General features: G+C 43.0%; 1 protein-coding gene across 1 annotated transcript in view; it reads right to left on the reverse strand.

Annotated features, from left to right (window-relative positions):
* Positions 1-12,652, reverse strand: part of wapla (WAPL cohesin release factor a) — a 68,835-nt gene extending 56,183 nt beyond the window's left edge. The window contains exons 1-3 of the mRNA XM_084321342.1: positions 12,414-12,652; positions 11,267-11,659; positions 6,734-7,454 (exon numbers count right to left, since the gene is read on the reverse strand). Of these exons, the coding sequence (XP_084177468.1) occupies positions 6,734-7,454; positions 11,267-11,633 (1,088 nt within the window). The 5' untranslated portion in view covers positions 11,634-11,659; positions 12,414-12,652. The remainder of the gene's footprint in view (positions 1-6,733; positions 7,455-11,266; positions 11,660-12,413) is intronic.
* Positions 12,653-13,235: the final 583 nt, after the last annotated feature.

The raw sequence follows: 13,235 nt of genomic DNA on the forward strand, positions 1-13,235 counted from the left end.
GTCTCGAGTAAATGATTTTTCCGGGTGGCGCACACACACATATTATTAGGGCCAAATACAAGGGAAATGCTCGCACTGTAGATCATATATATAATTAGTAAACTGTCGGGGGCATTTTCTGCCCCCCTTAACTGATATTCGGGGGCATTTTGTCCATTTTCAAGGGCATTTTGCCCCGAGCCCCCGTTAATTTCGAACCCTGTCCGGAGAGATGTTTAAACGTGGTCTCCCTACTAGACCACGTCTGTCAGGATGCACGTCAATGTCAAAAACAGGCTCCTCTTCAGTTAACTTAAGCTGTCGAAGTTCGCTTGTAGCTTCAGCAACCACAAGCTAGGTCACCCTTGTATTTACTTGAACCCCACTAGCTTGGGCATTGACAAGAAACATTCAAGCCATTCCAAGCAGGGTTAGAAAAAACAAAAAAAATTCAAGGGCTTTTTTTGCCCCCCTTAATTGATTTTCGGGGGCTTTTTTTTTATTTCGGGGGCACAACATTTTTATAATGAAAATTAACATAAAGATTATAAAACATTGTTGACACTTTTTTTTACAGTCTTCGTCCCTATGTTTGATAACGTAATGTTAATGTCTCCATATATAGGGCTCTACGCTAACCTTTTTCCCAAGGAGCACATGTGCTCCTAAATAAAATGTTAATAAATAAAATCTAAATACAAATTTAGGAGCACACAGAAATTTAGGAGCACAGTGACGGGGGCGCTCAGTTTTTACCTTTGGCGCTTGCCACTGAGAGGTCTGCCCGCCGCGTGGCGTGTAGACGTGTAGTTCATAACGATACTCTTATTTTGAAAATCTGTGCGGGTCTCAATTCCGCCCCAAGCGCAGCTAGAGTCATAATATCGATGGCTCCGGCAGTTAGCAACATTCGGTTCGTATGATACTCTTATTTTGAAAAAAAACGTGGCAACGAGTCATATCCGCCCAGCCCTGCAGCGGGATACTATTGGCTTCTGCTCGTATCAACACAGAGGCAGTCTGCTCTAGTATAGATCGGACCTCCATGAGCTACCGTTACTGTTTAAACCAGACCTGGGCATTGTACGGCCCGCGGGCCGTATCCGGCCCGCGGGATGATTCTGACCGGCCCGCGAAAGATTACATGATAATAAAAAAAAATAAATTTTTTTTTTTTTTTTTTTTTTAATATTTTTTTTACTTTTTTCTTTTCATGTCAACGTTCACACGCTTTTCATGTCAACGTTCACACACTTATACTTATATATACGCTTACCTAGGATTTGACTTGATTCAACAACAAAGCAGTCGGGGCAAGCCGAAAACGGTGGAAAGTGTGGTTATTTGAAGTTTGGATTTCTTTTTTCACAACTGAGGTAGGTAGATTAAATTTTTAGAGACTAAAGTACAGAAAAAAGGTACCGTTGGGTACCGGTATCAATTCACAGGTACCGGTACCGTATCGGTTCAAATGTGAACGGTACCCATCCCTACTGAACACACAACTGCAGGGCAAGGGCATTTTTGCTCATGAAATGCATAGCCATGTGAAAGCCTTCATGACAAAGTTGCAATTAATTTCAAGGCAACTAGGCAGCAACAATCTTAAATACATGAAAACCCTGAAAGAAGTCAAACCATCAGCTGATCACCGGCACAGGTACTCATCCATGTTGGGAGCACTGCATGATGAATTTTCAAGGCGTTTTCAAGATTTCAAAAAGGTTGAGGATGAAATGCAGCTGGTTTCCTCTCCCTTTACCTGCAGTGTTGATAGTGCACCCACTGATGTTCAGCTTGAACTCATTGACCTGCAGTCTGATTCACTTGAAAGAGCACTTTAAGTCAGCATCACTGCTAGAGTTCTACTCTGCTCTCAAGGAGGAGAACTTTCCAAACATGAGGAGACATGCTCAGAAAAGTAAAAAAGGCTACTGGGACACTTTTCTTTACACAGTTCAGTGACATGTCTTGTTTATTTTGGCTATAAGATGATGTGATGTCTTTAGAAAGCTAAGAAAATCCTTGTTTCAATAGTATATGAAACTCAAAATAATAACTTTATTTGTATAGCACCTTTTCATACATGCCCTTTGTTATTAATGTTTCACATTTTGTTTATCATTTTGGAAATAAATTATATTTGAATAAATTATATTTTTGAAAGCTAACCTCACCTTTTAATTGCCAAATAATAACATACACTCTTACCAGGGGTCAAAACAATGCCATTTACTGCTTTTTATATAGAAATTAAATTTATATTATGCATAATTGAGTTTGGAATTTTGGCCCGGCCCTCCAACATATTTTCAGTTGCTCATTCGGCCCCCCGGGAAAAATAATTGCCCACCCCTGGTTTAAACAATGACCCAGTCAACTAGGGCTGACCTTCGAAGCTTTTTTTGGCAATCGAAGCTTCGGGGCCGAGCTTCGATTTTAATTCGAAGCTTCGGGAAAAAAATAAAAAAATAAATAAAAAAAAATATATTTTTTTAATATTTTTTTTTTATATATTTTTTTTTTTATTTTATTATCTTATGTTGTGGGACTTGTACAGCACTTTCGTAAACGTTGTTGTTTTTAAATGTGCTCTATAAATAAAGTGGGTTGGATTAATTAATTAAGTAGCCCCTTTCGTGACTGACGCATCCAACAAGGTTTCACTCGGCTGTGTGATTTAATTCAAGGTGGATCGCTGTTGTCGTTTGAACAACTTCAGATTTCATGGGAACTACCAATCCCCCAAATCAAGAATGTTTAAGATGAATGAAGTAAGATTTTGATTATTTGAAATATGGCCTGTGTAGACTAAACTATGCACAGAATTATGTCAGTCTACAAGGTCCGGATTCTACATGGTCCGGCAATGTAGACCTTGTAGACTCCACTACAGACCAATTATCAGTGAATGTTCATGCATTTTTAAGAAGGGCAACTTCCACAAAAAAACAAAGAACTCACCAAAACATCTCAGTAGCACCTTATCTAAATGTTATATTTCATATATGGAGATTCATATTTATTTATGTATTGCATGCATTTCTACATTTTATTTCCCATTTTGTTTATTCATCCCAGTATCTTTCTTTCTTATGTGTGGAATTCTACAAGGTGCGCGCGCGCACACACACACACACACACACACACACACACACACACTTACATTTAGTCATTTAGCTGACGCTTTTATCCAAAGCGACTTACAAGTTCTGTACGACAAGACAGCAAGAAGGGTACAACTCTATCAGCTGAGTAACAATGTTCATCAAAGTGTTGCGTGTTACAGTGTAGGTTAGTTTATTAGGACAAGTGCATGACAGTAAGGTTAGTCACGGTTAGATTTTTTTTTTTTTTTTTTTATCATTTCAGATAATGGTTGAAGAAGTGAGTCTTTAGTCGACGGCGAAAGATTGGACGGGATTCGGCTGTCCTAACTGGGATGGGTAGTTCACACACACACACACACCTACACACACACACACAAATCGAAGTAAAAAAAAAAATGAAACTTTTTAAACTTCAATTTTTTTTTTAATGTTCGAAGCTTGTGCCATCGAATCGAACGTTCGAAGCTTCGAAGCATTTAAGACAGCCCTACAGTCAACTATTCACTTTTAGTTTAATACATGACGAGGCATTGTCTAACGGTATCTAGCTGGCTAGCTACTGATAGCTGCTGATAAACAAATGCTCCAGCAATAGTCGACTCGAGTGCAGCAGATCGACAAGCTGCTGGAGCCAGCTAACGTTAGCTTGCTGAGGCTATTAGCACATCGACAAGCTGCTGGATCTCCCGATGCTGGTTGAAGTGGAGCTAGGTAGCCAGCAGGCTAAATGCTCCCGACGACATCAACAAGCTGCTGGAGCCAGCTAACGTTAGCTTGACTGGTTGCTGGCTAACTAATGAAGCTACTCGTCCCGGGAGATAACGGCGCTGCCTGGCTGGTTGCTGGCTAACTAATGTAGCTACTCGTCCCCGGAGATAACGGCGCTGCCTGGCTGGTTGTTGACTAACTAATGTAGCTACTCGTACCTGGGCCATGGGGACTGAAATAAAATCTAAAATATATTTAGCAAGTAGCAACGTGAACGAGAAATTTTTCATTCAAATAAAAAATTCTGATTGGCTGGATAATCCAAAAGGCAAGTGCAGTCGATTGTGGATGCCTGGATTTGCGACTGTGGGCGGGGTCATTTGATCGTTAGGGCTGCAACAATTAGTCGACATAATCGACGATGTCGATTATAAAAAATCGTCGACAAGGAATTGTTGCGTCGATTAGTCATTAACACTATGGCCGCCAAGGACGCCTTACCTCGTCATTCCCCGCCATGCTAATTCTGCCAATGACGCCGTAACACGTCATTGAGATCAATATTTCAAAAATCTGTGATCGCAATCATATTTCTCCCGCGGAGACTTGAGATCTACTGTTGATCCCCTCTCAACTCTCCAACGGTTCAAGAGCGCCATCTGGTGGCCGATCGGTGGATTGCCCAAACCGGAAACCGGAAACGGAAACTGGTGCTCATCCAAAATCGGTCCGACCACTCGCAATAGGTCCCGGGACTCGGGCTCGACACAATGGATAGCGATCCGTTACCAATAACTCGATAAACAACATGATTTGGACGTATATACTATTATACAACCTGGAGATGGATCGCATATTTCAACATCCCATAATAGGAATATTTTTGCTCCACACTCATCGACCCGAGGAGACTGGGGTAAGATTACGTTTTTTTTTTACCGCGTTCGATACAAACTGCTCTAATGATCATATCACCCACACTAGATGAATCATCTAACGTTGGCCACGGAATTATAAACGACCCCCCCCCATCCGGTCGACATCAGATGATAAGTAGTAACTTCTAGAAGCACGTCCATTTGAAATTTTTATCTCGCACCGATCGCTATCAAACTGTATTTGATCATCAATATAATGCATTTAGGGCTATAAATCACGTTCTGCAGAATGCTGCAGAAAACGATAAAAACATATTTATACTTTAGACCGTATTTTAGTATGAATATGTGAATGAAAAAGTATAACGTTGCTACATCCTGAACGATAGATAATTGACGTTGAATGGGCCAATACAATTTAAAAAGTTATAGCCCTGCAAAGAAGGGGAACTTCTCCATAGACAAATAGAGCTGGCAGAGGATGGTATAATGATGTACATAAGCCTGGCAAAGAAAGTGTTAAAAAATATATATATATATTATAAAAAAAAAATCTTTTGCACTACCTATCTTTGTGAAAGTGGCTTCTCAGCTCTGGTCCAGCCAGCTGAAGACTTCTTAGCTTAACATAACAGACCGACAGTAAGTTTGGGGGAACTAATGGGATAACTGGGGATGTTGTTTGGTCCTGACAAGAGTCTCAAAGCAACTCTGAGGTCATGCTAGGGCTTCACCCAATTGCATTGAATAGTTTTCAGGGACCCCCGATTCATTATGCTGTGGTGGGTTATGTCGTGGGCGAAATGGACATATGATCTACCAGATGGCAATCAAATAATTGGAATATTCTTTTTGGAATCCCACCGGCCACAGGTAAGGACAATTTAGCGTAAATTTCAGCTTGATTGTGCAAGGATTTCATAGCCATCGCCCTGATCAGCGTATGTTTTTTTTTTACGTCCACTTTTTCTCCCGTTTTCTATTTTTCTCCCATCCCAATTTCGTATCATCCAATTCAACCCTCCCCTGTCTCGAACGCGGTTTCTCGCCTCCCACAAGCCGGCTGCAATGTGGACTAAGTCATACATTGCACGAGTCCCCTCCGATACTCGAGGTAACAGCAGTCGCATCTTTTCACCTGCGCGATCTTTCAGCATCAGGGGTCTGCGCTTTGGAGGGGCGCCGCCCCCATCGCTTCCTGATTCTACTGCGCAGGCGCACCAACCGACCTGTAGGAGTCGCTGTCCACAACGCCCGATCCCCACCCATCAGTTTCCCACCCCCTAATACTGCCAATGTGTATTAGTACGGACGACCAGCTAAACTGAAAGCAATGTGGAGCGCTGGGCTCGAACAGGCAAACCTAGCGTCTCCAGTATTCGTGGTGAGCGCCTTGCCCACTGCACCGCGTAGCCGCACCCTGATCAGCGTATGTTGTGGTAATAACGAATGCCGTTATTGGCAATCAATTAGTCAGAAACGACCCCCCCCCCCCCTTCATGCATTCATGATGAAACATAATACCGATCATATGCATTTGATTTTTTTTATTGTAGCGTGTGTAGGGACAAAACGCCAATGGATTTGGTATAACACACGTTGCGGCTTATAAATAGCCTCACAGGAATTAGCCCTGATCATTCCGAAATAACACTCATATTCACCATGGTATAAAACGGGAACGTATAGATGGATTTTTTTTTTATTTTTTGCATCTTGAACGGAAAGGTTCTTATTGTCAAATGACCATGATATTGTATCCATAGCTATAATATAAAATATAGATTTAGCTCTACAAACAACGTGACGCACAGTGAAAGTGTGTAATGGAAAGCTGGTGTAGCTATAGCTATCTGGGGAATTCCAATGAAGACACCAATTCCCATGATCGCACACTACTTCCCCAAACTCAATCTTTTGTTATTGTTTCGATTGAGAACTGCCCCCCCCTAGTGGCATAAATGACACTGATGCATCAGTGCATCCCTACTCTACACATAAATTACATAAGCATATATATATCAAACATCATCTATATCAAAACCTGGCTTTATTTACCTGGTGTGTTTTGATGGCGGAACGTCAGACTTCTTCTTCATCTGTCCCGTGTCTCCCAGGTCTGTAGGAGCGGCGGCCGCGGCGGCGGTGGCGGTTGGGGTGGCCAGCTCATCCATGCTGCGCTCCATGGAGTCCTGGATGGTAACGTTGCACACCGAGACGCAGGACGGGTGCAGCACGGTGTAGTCCCGTACCCTCCCCCTTCCCCTCCCCCTGCCCACTGCCGGTTTGGCTGCTGTGCCAGCATTGGCAACAACAGTACTGGCGCTAGCAGTGGAGACGTCGTTGGGCTTGACCTCAGCGCTGGCAGCTGCATGCATCGTGCTGCTGTTACTATCAGCAACATCGAGGGGAGTTTTGTCAAGGCGGCTGGGCCGTCGATACTTCTTGCAATTAGAAGCCCTGAGGGTGAACGGGGAGGGGGGGATGATCTCCACCGCGGGCTGCGCAGGAGGCTGCTCGGTGGCTTTCATCCCTTCCAGGGAAAGCCCGTCCAGGGATTCCCCACTACCTCCAGGTGCATGGGCAGTCTCATTACAGAGGAGGGCTATGTCTGTATTTGGAGAGGAAAAGGACCCATGCGTCCCTACAGAGTTCCAGTCACCAGAGGAGACTGTCTTTGAAACAGAGGACAGGGCCGTAGGTTTCTGATTACAGTCTGATGTGCTTGGGTACCAGGGCTGACTATTCTTGACAACATTCTGCTCCGGAGTTGGCTTGACTGTGGACAAGGAAGAAACAGCAGAAAACAAACGGTTTTAATGGAAAGATAATTATACTTAGTCACAAATCAAATAATTGTTGTACTAAATAAATACAATTCAGACAAGACACACTTCACCAAAATATTAAGTTTATTTATCATTCATATAATCCTCCATATATCCCCAAACTGCAAATGAATTTGGTTTAACAGACAAGACAGGCCAAAACCCTAATGGAGAGATACTAGGGGTGTAAAGGTACACGTATCCGTACCGAACCGTTTCAGTGTGTACCGTACCGAACGCGTCATTACTTTTACATTTCCAGTTCGCGTTCTGCGATCTGATTGGCCACTGACGTTTCTGGTCATGTGACATCTGCGCCAATCGTGTGACGCCTGTTTCTATCACCGGTTAAGCTTAGGCACTCTTTCGAAGTTGGTTATGGTTAGAGTTTGTCTTAGAGCATGGCGATAGAACACCAGCCCTGATTCCAAACTCTAACCTTAACCAACTTCGAAAGAGTCGCCTAAGCTTAACCAGTGATAAACTAGGCGTTAGGTAGTTTGCAGGCTGTTCGAGGCGGAAATAGGTGCAGAAACAGGCGTCACGTGTATGCTTTCTACAACGCAGTTTGGCGATTTGCGAATCCGATTGGCCACTGACGTTTCTGGTCATGTGACATGTGCGCCCAATAGCGTGACGAGCTGTGTCTTTGCCCATTTCCGCGTCGAACAGCCTGCAAAGCACCTGGCGTTCTATCGCCATGCTCTAAGACAAACTCTAACCTTAACCAACTTCGAAAGAGTGCCTAAGCTTAACCGTCGAAAGAAGGGCAGGCGTTCTATCGCCATGCTCTAAGACAAACTCTAGTCTAACCTTAACCAACTTCGAAAGAGCGCCTAAGCTTAACCAGTGTAGACACTTGCGGTCCCACGATTGGGCGTACATGTCACATGACCAGAAATTACCTGGCCAATCAGATTCGCAAATCGCCGAACTGCATTGTAGAAAGCATACAAGCGTACCGAACGGCTGTGTACCGAACGAATACAGCGGTATGTTTCACAATCTAATATAGGGCTGGGCGATAAAATTATAATTATCACGATATATTTTAATAATCGATATCGATTGATAATCAAAAATAATATATTAAAAATAATAAATGAATAAAAAAATTAAAAAAACAGACTTGTCTTTCTTGCCTGCAACTTAAAGTAATAATTGTCCAAATGACAATACTGACTAAATTGAGATATATTTCTCTATTTTCCATTTATTTTGTTTGCTTTCTAATTTAAAATACAGTTTGAAACCGTCTGTACACAGTAGGCTATGTGTGCTAGCAGAGCTAGTCTCCAGTCACGAGTCACATGTGCGGTGGTTTGTCCGCGTCTATATTTATCACAGCCGAAGAGTGCAAGATCGCTTCCGCATTCTTCGCCATACGCCAGTACGGTAATGCGCATTTCCTCTTCCTTCGCCCAGGTGCTTGCCGCTTGGTTCGACGCGGTTCAGACCCCCATTAATCACACATGCCAGAACGTGCCATATGCCATATTAAAGCCAAAGCCTTTGGTTCATATTAACGCCAAAGCCTTTGGTTCATATTAACGCTGGTCAATCACATATTAACACGCCATATTAGCACACATTACAAGACGAAAGTCTTTCTCTGGTCTGCATCCCCTTAACAATTGTGTGTATTGAGCCGTACTGTATTGTACCCATTCTGCAATCTGTTAATAACATTTTCATTCAATCAATTTCATTCAATCAATTTTATGAATGCCCGAATAACATTATGGCGTTGCGAGTGAATAGCGTCGCGATAATATACATGTATTCCATAATATGTAAAGTACAGTTGACAGCTGCGTTGTGTTAACGTTACAATGTACAGGGAAATAACATTATGGCGTGTTATGGCGTTATGTGGTCCTCGTTTGGATAATATGTAAAGTACAGTTGACAGCTGCGTTGTGTTAACGGTGCAATGTACAGGGAAATGCTGCGTTGTGTTAACGTTGCAATGTACAGGGAAATGCTGCGTTGTGTTAACGTTACAATGTACAGGGAAATAACATTATGGCGTTATGTGGTCCTCGTATGGCGTTATGTGGTCCTCGTTTGGATAATATGTAAAGTACAGTTGACAGCTGCGTTGTGTTAACGTTGCAATGTACAGGGAAATAACGTTATCGCGTCGCGATAATATACATGTATTCCATTTGGGCGTCTGAGCGGGGGAAAAGAAAATGGGCATTTGGAGGGCGTTACCGGGGCCAATCAGGGCAATTATTTTCATCCACTGATGTGTTTTGTCTACGTTGTCAAGCCGGTGACAGGAATCTGTAGGGCCGCACGCAGTGGTCTATCCACTTGCCCTAGATGGGCGGCATCTTCTAGAAAACAAGCGTTCATTGGAGGAGCTTAGAGCGCAACGATGATGTTCATTGGTTATGGATTATTATGAGGCGCAAATGGGAGGAATCATAAGGGGGGAGTCAGAGTTCGGCTTGTGCCAGTGAGCGAATCAGCAGATTGCAGAATGATTTTTTTGTTTTGTTTATTACTTGCCAGTGTGGCGAGTGCTCTTCATGAATCACTCGCCAAACATAAAGAATACTCGCATTTGGCGAGTAAAATAGCCTAATTTCCTCCCCTGAATTCCCAGTGAATTACAGTAGCAGTGGAAACCATTGTTCAACTGAAATCGGCTATGTCACAGTACGTCAAACGCGATCTTTTAAACATATCACTGGTACGAGGGGAAAAACTGAGTGGAGTGCAAACACAGCTCACCGTGGTATTAAAGCAGCCTCTCCAAAACATAAGGAATAACAAATGCCATAGGTGTTTTTATCGCAACAGATCTGTGACCCTACCCTACTCAGTTGTAGAGATAGAGAATGAGAATGAATGTTTAATGTGATTGAGCCCTGCTACAAAGTTCCCTCTTGTCTGCATTTCAGCCAGCAAGTCAAACCAGCCCTTTATAAACAAACACAAGCTGTAGTTGTCCATGACGTATCCAAGGCATGAGATATTGCTCTCACCATCAATGGGTGGACATTTAGGGCTACCGAGAGCTATTTAACGGCGACTTCATCACCCTGATTGGAAAACTAAAAGTTGCATTCTGCAAACTCGCCCAATTTATGAACAGCACACAAGCGCACATTTGGCAGAGGAGATGAAGGAGGAACTGTGAGAATGGAAGCTGGGAGAGGGAGGCCTGGTGGTGCAATTCCTGTCACAACAGACAATGCTAGAAATATTGTGAATGTACTAAAAACAAAAACAAATTCCTTCACGTCAAAACCGAGGTATGAACCAAACAGTGACTTTTGTGTACCGTTACACCCCTATTAATAAAAACCATAAAGAAGCACATGCTCAGTGCTTTAATCGTAATCAACTATCAAGAGAGAGAGAGAGAGAGAGAGAGAGAGAGAGTAGGCTAGACTGGCGTGCGGCGCCAGTCTAGAGAGGAGTAGGCTACTTTGCTTCCTGGATAAGGTACTATAGTTCGATTGAAACGAACCGAGTACCAACTTTTCAAGAGGACCATGGTTCGGTTGTTTGGTCCTCATTATAGTTCGGTTTGCGTTCACACCTGTACAAACCAAACAGACTATCGATCTAAAGGGACCATGGTGGACCAAACAGGGTAGGTGTGAACGCGCCCTTAATCCTACAACCTGTACTAGTGCCAAAACAGGGATGGTGTGGAAGCAGCACCATAGACTACAGAACAATATTTACCGTAGGCACAAACCCAGTTGAAATTGTCATCGTTTTCGTTGTCACCCTAAAAGCTTACTTGTGGATGTGACGGTGGCGACCCCGCTGCTCTGCACTGCAGCCGTTGAAGCACTCTTCAGGCCCTGTGCCGAGACAGTCTCCGTGGCCTCCGCCTGGGGAACACTGCGAGAAGTGACCGTCTTGGACTCGTTGTCACTGTCGAACCCGAAGGCATCCTCTTCGCTGTCGCTGTCCTTAAGCCTGGGCCTCTTGGACAGTTCGGGCAAGTCGGGTTTTAATGTGGGCCTCTTGGACCCCAGCTGAGCCTTGAAGGTGGTATCCCCCCATTTGGTACTTAGGGGTTTTTTGTTGGAAAATACCTCGTCAAATTTAGAGTTGGCCTCACCACCCTTGCGGCTGTATGTTTTACCAAATCTGGATGTCATGTTGGTTGCTTTATGTTACATATTCTCTGTGGGCAAAGGAAATAAGAAGTTAGATATTAGGATATGGGAGGAGCTAACTTCCCAAGCTCAATAAAAGGCTACAAAACTAAATAGTTAGCTACTGATGGTAACGCGACTTCATCAGGGTCAGGTGACAGCCAGTAAGGCTGATGATGCCATGTACCAATTCTAACCGATCAAAAGGGCTGACATATATTTTAGACATTATTAACCTATGTTAGGTAATAGTGCATTGTTGTTAATATGACTGTATTCACACATTAGCATCGTTCATATGAGCTAATCAGCCTAGCATGGATATCAGCATATTACAAGACCAGCCAGTAGAGATGATTAACGTTAGCTAACACACTGGATACATTTATAAACTATGTATATATATATATTAACGTGGGTTTGATTTAGAAAGTTAGCCAACTACAGGGCCATCTACGTTACGTCTGTGAACAGTCGTTAGCTGGGCCAGCTTCTGGCTGTTAGTGTAAAGTTACTGTATGTTGTAACGTGTGGTATGTAGGTTATGGTCGTTGCTAGCTAGCCAACTGTTAGCTAGCTCCAAACTAACTTGTTAGCTGTACGCTCGCTAGAGCTAAGCTTATAGTGGTGTTTACATTTCACATGACTACAAAAACCACTGAAGACTAACGTCAATGTGTGAAACAGTAACGTGGCCAAATGTGTTAGCTATTATTAGACCAGGCTCGATAATAATAAAGTCAGACAAATGTTGCCCAAAAGTAGGGAAAACAACACACTCACCTCTCAACTGCTGCCCGGTTTAACGGCTCGGCCTGCTGTCCGCTCCTCTATAATCAAGCGGGTAAACTCATAAACTACCCTACAAAAACATCCCCCCACTCGAGTATGCTCTATGAACGACGTGTGTTGATAAATAAAAGCGATACGGACCCCTCTACGGGTAATATTAATCTACAAACTGGTGATAATCCCGACTTTTTTTGCATTTAGTAGTGCCCCCGACGGCCATTAAAAATTCCCCTCCCTCTTCCTTCGCTGCCAAGACCTTTGCGCGTCATTCACACAGTCGTTCGCCGCGAGGGGGAACAACAGCCAATCAACGACGATGGTGTTTTCCACGTGACGGAGGACTTCGAAGCATTATTTCAGTAAACTCGACCGTGATTGGGTAAGAAAAAACAAAACAAAACCAAAACAGACGAAAGGGGGAGCTAGAGGATTGTATTTGTTTTATTTTGCTCAACTTGAAGCTGTGCTAAGGAAGCTGAGTTGTTTGAACAGAATGAATGAATGAATGAAAACTTTATTTAACAGATTGAAGAATGGGTACAATACAGTACGGCTCAATACAGACCAGATAAAGACGTTTGTCTTGTTTACATCAGGGTCCCCCATTTTCAATTCATAGTGACATTTATGACATACACAACATACAGACATTTGACATATGACATGACACAACAGTGCCCCCTCTCTCTCTCTAAATTTTTTGTGTGCCTATTTTGAATTTGATGTTGATTTGGCATTAGATCACATAGAGTGACATTACAATATTTCAGATCAGTAAGCTAGCATAAATAGCAGAACAATATAATACAATTG

Source organism: Notolepis coatsorum (genome assembly GCF_963971535.1).
Source record: "Notolepis coatsorum genome assembly, chromosome: 9".
Taxonomy (NCBI): domain Eukaryota; kingdom Metazoa; phylum Chordata; class Actinopteri; order Aulopiformes; family Paralepididae; genus Notolepis; species Notolepis coatsorum.